The sequence below is a fragment of the Scomber japonicus genome, chromosome 12 (assembly GCF_027409825.1).
Source record: "Scomber japonicus isolate fScoJap1 chromosome 12, fScoJap1.pri, whole genome shotgun sequence".
Classification (NCBI taxonomy): Eukaryota; Metazoa; Chordata; class Actinopteri; order Scombriformes; family Scombridae; genus Scomber; species Scomber japonicus.
The window spans coordinates 19788366-19798308 of record NC_070589.1 but is presented as its reverse complement, the minus strand read 5'-3'; the positions used below and the strand labels follow the sequence as shown (position 1 = coordinate 19798308).

General features: G+C 39.6%; 1 protein-coding gene across 1 annotated transcript in view; it reads left to right on the top strand.

Annotated features, from left to right (window-relative positions):
• The first annotated feature begins 539 nt into the window (after window positions 1–539).
• The window catches only part of b4galt2 (UDP-Gal:betaGlcNAc beta 1,4- galactosyltransferase, polypeptide 2), a 144195-nt gene continuing 134791 nt past the window's right edge, over window positions 540–9943 (top strand). Inside the window, exon 1 of the mRNA XM_053329760.1 lies at window positions 540–888. Coding sequence (XP_053185735.1) covers window positions 540–888 — 349 coding nt within the window. The remainder of the gene's footprint in view (window positions 889–9943) is intronic.

Genomic DNA, 9943 nt, shown 5'->3' with positions numbered 1-9943 from the left:
ACATGAATCTTGGCTGAAATGTTATCTGACTCTACAAACCGATGAATGTTTGTCACCACCTGGATCACTTATTGCGTGGAAATATGGCTGGTTTTTAACACTGGGATGGTCGCAGCAGCTACGTAATACTGGAATATGATCACATGCCTGTACCGGAGCCTTAGATTACAGTGAATTTATCATTAGCTTATATTTGCCATATCTACAGTAAAGTACATTGATTCTTGGATCAAGGACCAATGGATCAATGCTGATAAAAATATTTTAGTACTTTTGTCATGCTGGGAATCTTGAAACTTACGAAAAACAAGGTGGCAGCTCAATCTTTAGGTGACGCTGTAGCCTCCCTGTCCTCATCAATGACCCCATGACCCCTGCAGAAGTCATAGTGTTGGGTATCAGTGAACCACATGTCCTTATCAGTCATCTAATAGCAGCAGATATTGCTCACATGACCGTTGGGATGAGTGCATGCCCTTAGCCTCGCCACGCCAGCTTTGTCGTGGCTGGCCGTGGCTGGCCGGTCACTTTCCTCGGCCATGACCCGGTTGATGTTGGGCCGGACTCTGGAGCGCATCTGTAAAGGCGTCCTGCTGCTCTGCTTGCTCCACTTCATCATCATGATGATCCTGTACTTCGACGTCTACTCCCAGCGTTTCGATCTCTTCAGCCGTTTCAACAACGGCCGCAATGGATCCAGGAATAATGTTAGTGGAGCGGCAGGGAGTGGACATCATTTTTACTATTACAACCTTTCAAGGCCTAATGCAACATTAGCCAGCTACATGGCCACAGGTGAGCAGCTGGTGCCAAGCGTGCAGCCTGAGACCAACCAGACGCCTTCCCCGAAGCCGCTGCCTCCTTGCCCTGAGAACCCGCCTGGCCTGGGTGAGTAATAATCTCATAGAGTACTTCCCCACGTCTTCCACCATTTCCAAGTGCTACTGATGAACTGTACTGTACTTTAGTGACACTAAATGGAAGAGATTTTCCCCTCATGTCTCATGTTTTGAGTATGATATGTTTTGGTAAGAGTGTCATTATAAACAGACGGCACTGTTTGAATGTCTCCACTATATATATACATTTTTGATCCGGAAGACTGAGCTTCAAATAGGATTTTTCCAATTTAATCACTTTGATTCTTGCTTAATCACCTTTTCTGATTACCTATTTGCTTGATTTGTTTATTCAGTCAGTTTGTTGTATTTGTTGTTACAGCCGGTACATAATATCTGCCCAGTAACGTAAACCAGGAGGATTTGCACAACATTGATGAGTGTAATGAATAGGAGAGATGAGACCTTGATCTCAGCTGGAAGCTTGAGGGTACTATTTTATATTTGGTAAATAAATGCATCATCGCCAGTCTTATTCCAATTAGCGGGACAGCAAGTGTAGCCATAATTTAGTTTTTCCGGGTCAGCCTGCAACATAAAATGGATTTAGTGTCAAAGATTTACACTGTGGTATTTCAACCTTATAGACTTGCAGTGAAGCTATTAACTGGGATTCATGCTGCCAGACACATAAGCACATTGCTGAAGACACATACCAAAACAACAAAGCTTTAAAAACATTTCACTTCACATAAGAATATTTCACTTCTTGAAAGAACACATAAGTTTGAAAATTTCAATTAAAAAGGACACTTACAGTAGTGCAATTTAAAGGCACGTGGTAAGGATTTTGTTCATAAAGTACAAACTTTGATCCTACACTGTATTTGACAAAGTAGCTGTCAGTTTTTCTTCCATTGTGATATATTTAGCCCACACAGTGCTTCGACATCTTACATTAATCTAATTTAAGATTTATGTTAGAATAAAAAGAATACAATTAAATAATTTTTTAAAACGGTATACTTCACACAAGTCCACATTTTTGAACAATCCTCTGTGTATTCATAAAAAGTTTATTGATCATGACTATAAATGCATCATGTGACATTGCAGTTATTTTTTAGCTTGGTATGCATTGCCTTCATCAGCAAAAAGCTTTCTAATTAACTTGCAGTGGTAAGACACTGGCCATACATAACTTGGTAAAAGGATGGATCAATATATATAACAAGTATGAACATCCCCCCTGCATGCTGGTTTGGCAACATAGCACTCACAATCGCGTGAAAACACACGTCGCACACACACACACACACACACACACACACACACACACACACACACACACACACACACACACACACACACACACACACAGACAAATGAAAAACTCACCTCATTATCATCAGTATCCATCCACCCAACAAATCAGAGGTTGATTGAGTCACACTAAGCCTCGGGTTTACTAAATCTATAATTACACACACACACACACACACACACACACACACACACCCTCTCTCCTCTCTCTCCAGCTCTCCTCTCTGTCATTAACACTCACAGATAATAGAGCTCAGAAAGGAGGAACTAACTCCTGTCGTTATTCTACATAAGCTAAAATCATGGCTGATAGTATTCCGGCGCCATGCTGGATCTCCGGCATACCGGCATGACTGCGAAAAAAACTAAAGAAGGGGGTTCACCCACAGACATTTCTCTGGATCCAAGAGAAGCAGAGCTTTCACTCTCAACCACACTAACAGTAGGCCTACTAGCCAATCAGAAGTAGGGCGGTGGCAGGACTTGGGTCTTGCGGTGAAAAAGTGCTCTCAGGGCGAATCAGACCCTATTCATAAAGCATTCAACACACCTCCCGTTATAATGGAACTGAATGGTCGTTATCTGAAGTAAACTATATTTGTTAGTTTTCTATTTTCAGATATTTGTAGATTTCCTGTCATTTACTTAACTTATAGTTGTTTTGAAGAAACAACTTTATGATTACAGTATTGTCTGCAGTTCACTGTTACACTGTAACTGTTTAATAACTATTTAAAATAAGTGGTGCATGTTTTGCACTTAAAACTTTAAAAAAATTTAATCAGTGTCCTTGTTCATGCCCTTAAGTCAATAGTTAGGCTACTAATCAAATCTTTTTCTTCTTTGGAGTACTATTGCCACCTACTTTTAAAAAAAAATATTTTATTAGTTTATTTGTCGAGGACAGTGCATAGTTGTCCCTGGCCAGGTGTGAGTTGGCAGCCTAAAATCAAGAAACACCTTAATTTGTATTGCTGTAGTATAATCTGTAGTCAGAGTAAAATGGTTCCACATACATAGCACCCCCCACCCCTCCCCACCTCCCGGGGCACGGAAAAATGAATTTATATTTATTAAATTTTTACCTTTTTAATTCATACGTTCAATCATTAATTGAGAAATGGTTTTATTAAAATGTGTTATTCATATATTAATTCTGTAGTGTATGTTGTTGCTGATAAAACTGATTCATATTTCTCTTGTCAAATAACCCTCGGCAGCATTCTGCTGATGAAATGAAAATGTGTGTCTTATTTTCTCCCACCTGTTCAATCTGTAAATGAGCTTTGTAGACTTAATCCTTTGCAGGCCGTATTGTGGCAATGTCAATATTTTTTTTACTTTTTTTGCTGATTGCTTTTCTCATTTCATAATGAGGTTTGTAACATACTTTGAAATTGGAAGTGGAAGATAAAGCTGTCAGCTTGATTTGTCTGAAGCTGAGGTTCGCTGATTCCATTATTTGGCCTGGAATTGGCTGTCACTGACTCTGGATTTGGCATTCATACCAGGCACAGGTGTACTCTTGTAGCTTATCTCTCCCCTTTCTCTGTGATGGAGTGGCTGCCTGGGGGCTGTAATGAGCAGGAAGGCAGAGAAAGACTGAGCGAGTCTGTTTTTCAGTCACAGGTGCAGCGTGAGAGAGAAAGAGAGAGAGAGAGAGAGAGAGAGAGAGAGGGAGAGAGAGAGAGAGAGAGAGAGAGAGGGAGAGGGAGGAAAGGAGGGAGGGAGGGAGGGAGGGAGAGGGAGAGGGAGAGAGAGAGGGAGAGGGAGAGAGAGAGGGTGAGAGAGAGAGAGAGGGTGAGAGAGAGAGAGAGAGGGGGAGAGAGAGGGAGAGAGAGAAGGGATGGAGTGAAGGAAGAAACAGCAGGTGGAGAGGTGAGGGGGTGTCGAGGGGAAAAGAGAGATAGAGCAGAGATAGAGGTATACCAACACACACATACACACGGCAGAGAGAGAGAGAGCGTGGGGGGGTTGGGGGGGACAAACAAACAAGCCTTTGGCTGTCCCAGAACACCAGCTGACAGGTGCTGCCTGTATGAGTGGCTAACATCCACAGTTAGTATCCTGGCTGCATGTGTGTGTGCGTGTTATTGTGAGCTGGTGTGTGGGATATGCAAATCAGCCTTTAATCAAAAAATGTAACATAGCCATTCACAAGTATTTCTCAATAAAAGTGGAAACATCTAGAAGGAAACTAGTGCTGATTAGTTTGCAACTATTTTGATAATGAAGTAATTATTCAATTATTTGTTGCAAATTTGCCAAACATTCATTGGTTCATGTTTTATATGAATGTAAACTGAATATATTTGGGTTTTAAACTGTGTGTGGGACAAAATAACATCATACCTTGGGCTTTAGAATATTGTGATGGACATTTTATACTCCAATTAATAGAAAAAAATCTACAGATTTCAAACGTATTAATTCTGTTGACATATGTTCATCTGTTTTTCGGGACGTCAACTGATATGAGACGTGCCTGTGCCAGACTGTGTCACAAGCTCTAATGTGTTCAGTCTTGATCTGCAGGTTTTAAATAAGCCAGTTCATGCTCAGACATCCTTGTGTTTGTGTGTGTGTGTGTGTGTTTGTGTGTGAATTCTCCTCAGTCTTAAATTTATTCTTGCTATTAAACATTTTGTCCTACACACACACACACACACACAACATATGGATGCATAGAGCTCAGTGGGAGGTTAAAAGCTATTTTCTAGGCCTTGTTTTAATTGGATGCTCTAAATCCCAATCAAATATAATTAGCATGAATGAACTGTCATCGTGTATTGTACAAAGCCGAGGATGTCAGTTGCAGAACAGGATGTCAGATGCAGACCAGGATGTACCTGAGATGCTCTTATTGTGCAGTACGTGAACACAACCACTGAATGTACATATTTTTATAGTTTAATCACAAAGAAACTTCAAATGAGGCACAATAATTAGCTGCATGCCTTACTTTCTGTTTTCTACCTGTGTCATCTCCAGGTATACTATAGTCACCTGGGTCTCTCACAGGTAATGGTCAGTGCATTATACATGCTGGACCGATGAAGAATTGCGGACTTTCATGCGTATCGCTACGTTCTCTACTTCGTCAGGAGTAGCAGTTTTTTTCTGTCATGCTTATTTTTTCTTTACTTTGTATGAAGTTTATTTTAAGAGTATCACCGTCACCATGGGAACTCAAAAGCTCCACCTTTTCTTCCTTCTTAAATTGCTTACTACAGTACCTCAGCTTTGCCACCTCACTGTCCTTGCAGACTTAAATTTTACAGCCTGTCATCACCCAACCTATTCACTACTTAAATAGTGCAAAACTACAGTAAAAAATCCTTCAAGGGTAGACCAGTCGGAAGCTGTAATTTCTGTCCTGTGATGGAGGTCTGCCCTGATGAAGTACACAGTGAGTCGGCTGTCCTTTACGTCTCCACACTGAAAACGCAGTGGCCCAAAACTGACATCTTGACGAGCAGCTCTGGCCGTAAATCTCATCTTGGCTGGTTGTCAATCATCAAGTCACTGCCCAAAGCATGTGACACCTGTGAGGATTGGAGTTAATGCTTGATAACATTTCTTGTAGTCACTCATTTATATTCAAAACTGTATGTAAACCCTGTTCAGATAGTCATGTCATACATATCAGGTTTTCCTGAGGAAATGGGTTAACAAGGCTTTGAGCTGAATCAGACTAATCCAATCCAAGTAGCTACATATTGTAGATGACTCATTGAATATGTTGCATTTGCTGTGGTATTTTCTGGCACTGCTTGTTTAATCTGAAGTTTGATAAACATAATATTATACAGCATACATGTATGCATCCATACATTATTTTCTCAATTAGTAGTTTGGTCGATAAAGTGTTCATAAATGGTGAATGGAAAAATGTTGGTCATTGTTTGCCAGCCCAGGGTGAGGTCATGACACTAACACGTACAGTGCATTCACACATTTCACACACCACTTTTCCATCTCCAGGCCAGACAGGTGCGGCCTTGTTTAATTCATAGCCACAGAGTAATTTGAATGGAATGACACATCCCTTGTAACTCTGAGCTTCACACATGTGTCCCCTGCGGGGGAAACCGCTGGGAGCCCTGAACTATTTCACCCTGCCCCCTGGCAAAATGTGAAAATACTATTAAAACCTCTTTTTAAAGCCGTGCTGAATCCAGTGGGACCCATGACCCTCTTGTCCTCCCAACACTTTCACCTTGCCAATGCTCAGCGACCAGTGAGGTCGTGGCAAAGCATCTGTTTTGACCTTTTTTACAGGCGTTTTAAATTTAAATTTACATTTCCGTGTCGGTTCTTGTCAGTGAAGATCAAAACACAGTATTCAGAAATTCAAGCTCAGCAGTAACATAATGAGCTATAGTGTCAAAAGTAAACACAGCTTGCGGTTGGACAGCAGCTTTTATACTTTTCTGCACCCGCATGTAATTACAGATTGTTGGCGAACAGGTGATTTTATTTCAAAAAGCTAGTATGTAAAACTGCAAACAAGAAAAATATATTAAGATTGATGACGTGTGGTAATATGTTTGATTTCTTGCCATTATATTTGTTATGAAGAGAAACAAGTCAGATTATGTTCATGTGCTTCCCGACAGTAAATGTTGTGACTTGCGAGACAAGAAGTAACAGAGGAATACTGGGCCGCTATGACAACAGTAGGTTAGTTAATTTGGTCCAAACCGAGGAACAACATATACTTTTTATTTCTGTATTTTGTTACCACTAACAAGCAAACCATGTTTACAGTAAGTCATGCACCACTTTTCTACACTTTGTGTTTCTGTAACTCACAAAAAAATTATAATGAGCATTGAGCATTTTAGTATGAACTGCTATATGTGATGCTAATGTTCAGTGCTAATAGAAAGTAGCTAAAACACTACATGTAGCAATGGCTGAGAGTAAGCGAGTGAATGAGCATGTAGAGTTCATGTCCTGTTCTTTATATTAACATTAATCTTTTCCTAACTATAAACAATTATTCTACCTCCACAATAGCCTAACTTATATTGTAACCGCAGTGTAGCCATTGTTTCCCCAACCCTGACCATACCATAACAGCCTAACTGTACTATTATTGTTATACCCTAATATTACAGGGTATAGATAATTACTGTGTTGTCACTATGTTTCACACAATTGATCAGGAACATCTAGAATGCATCAAATAGGATGCAAATGCAGTACATCCTACCGCTTTCAATCCTTTTTACTTTAGAATTAATTTGTATAACCCAAAGTCACGTCTGCTATCACAACATCCTATGGTTGGTCTGCTTTGCTTTCACACCACAGACAAACCAAACCAAAAAGAATTTGACTGGAATAGGACATGACCATCACCTTTGCAAGCTGTCTCAGTCCATAATAGACACTGACAGCTTTTATAGCCATAGAAACCAACAGGCAGAACCTTTAGAGTTTGAACTGCACCAAACAGGTTAGAAAGTGCACTAAACATCTTATTTGTCAAAAAAAGTAGACTCTTTGTGTGTATAGCCTTCATACCTTCTTGGATACTTATGAAAAGAATATGAAACCCATTGGGATTGTTCAATAGATAGATATGGTTATCTCGATCTTCCTCAGACTTTTGGGTTCATTTACTTCCAATTTGATAAATATGAATGATTTATGTTATATGTATTTGTACTTTATTTCAAGAAATAATACTGTACAGCTAATAGTAATGTTTGTACTTAAATGAAACCAGTTCAACATACCAGAAACCACATTATTGACATGATATTCTGTTTTACCCCCACAGTAAAATTCTGTAAAATGTTGTAAATTAGGAAAAAAAAATATTCCTTCAAGTTCATGTATTGTGTCAGTGTTTCCTCACCTATCGCAGCTTTTATTAGGCAAGGAAATAACATCAGTAGCAAAACAGCCTATTTTCCGCTGTCCTTTCAATCAAGCCAATAAACAAGGTCGTTCCCTTCAGAAAAACACATTGCTATGCACTCCCACACAGCAAGAAAGCCGACGCAGGCACGGCCGCGGAGGCAAAGGGCTCTTGACAACATAATGGCCGCCATAACTTCATTAAAATTGCCTTGCTTCCCTTCTACAGAACCATTCTGCTGTGTGTGTGAGTTTCCATCCACGTGGGGCTGCATAATTTATTTATTTATTTATTTATTTAGTTCATTCATTGGATCTATGTGGACATTTGGTGTCCTTTCGTTGTCTCTTTTTGTATTCTGAAAGTACATTATTTCATATAACATCAAGTTCCTTCTTGAGAAGCTGAATATACACAAGCAGTTGTGTAACATGAGCAGTGTACGTGCTTTCATTAGGTGAAATATGATCTGGAACTCACCTAATGAAGGTGAAATGACATGTCCCAGGCCATATCTATGAGTCCCATCCAGGCCCCTGTATTGCTGCATAGAGGTACTGTGTCTGCTGTCCTAGCAGTCTCATCATCCCTAGTGATGTCTTTGGCAAAATTAGACCTCCGCAAACACAGTGTGGCTTCTTTATGCAGGAGATGTGATATGAGGCTACAGAGGACACCTTCAGGGCTCGCTCAGGAGTGGTCACTTGGTGGTTGAATGCACTTGATTGTCTGTTCAGCTGGTGATGTTACCTGTGCTTTAAAATGTTCAGCGTAAGGATAGTGGCTGAGTATAAGGGTTGGGTCAGATATGTAAAGTGGTTTAGAAAGGGTTAGAGATGCTATGATTCACTTATTTTGTTCATTAACAGAATTTAATTTTTTTTTTTGTGTGAGTCAATTAAAAACTTAACATTTTTTGAATGGTTCAGTCAAATTTGTATTATGAACAAGGTACCCACTTGGTTTAGCTAACACACTTGTGTTTACAGCAGCTGTATTTTCACTCATACATAAAGTTTCACTAGCAACTGTGGGTGCAAGCATGTGCCTTGAGGTAACTAATCTGCCATAAATGCATTTATTTTCCAAGAGAGATGAGAGAACAAGAAACATTCATAAGACAATAACACAATCAGCCGACAGAAACAATACAACTACACAATAAACAGGGATTAACAAAAAAGTTACATGAATCAAAAAAACATCATGGATTTGATGGTGATGTGGCTCTGTATGATACACAGAGTTTAACTGTTGAAGTGTAGATGGGGCAGCATGACAATACAGAATATCTCCATAGTTCAGGACAGGAATGAAGGTTGACAGCACAATAGTCTTGTCTTGAGTCAGATATTGAACATGAATCTTTAATGATTGTCTGCTGTCAAGCCAAATTCCTGAATATTTTGTATGACTCAGCAAGAGTAATATGGGTACATTTTAAAGTTGTAATGGCAGGATAGTCAGAGTCACTGGTGGAGGTGGAGAATATCATGTACTCTGTCATTTCAAACATGTCTGTGATTAACGTCACTCATCCCTGATCGTAGTAGGGCTTGACTGAGCAGGAGAAGAAGAAAAATATAACACTACTACAGTGGTTCATTGTAGTGAGCAACCTGGACCAACAGATGTTTGCTAATGACTCAGCAAGCAAAGGATGCTGTATGTTGAAGCATAATATATGTTGAATGCCACAAGCGGATTCAACTGCCTTAGAGTGCAGGTACATTAAGAAGTAATGATGCTTGAGAAATCTAGTTAAATCTGGCATTTTCAGTCTTCAGAATGTGTGAGAAATATATTTTTAATTTGTTTAAAAAATATCTAACTTTCTATTTTATCACAGCAGTTAAACACCATGAAACGCTTTACATTATTTATTTTTATTTTTGTGGGCACAGTGTGT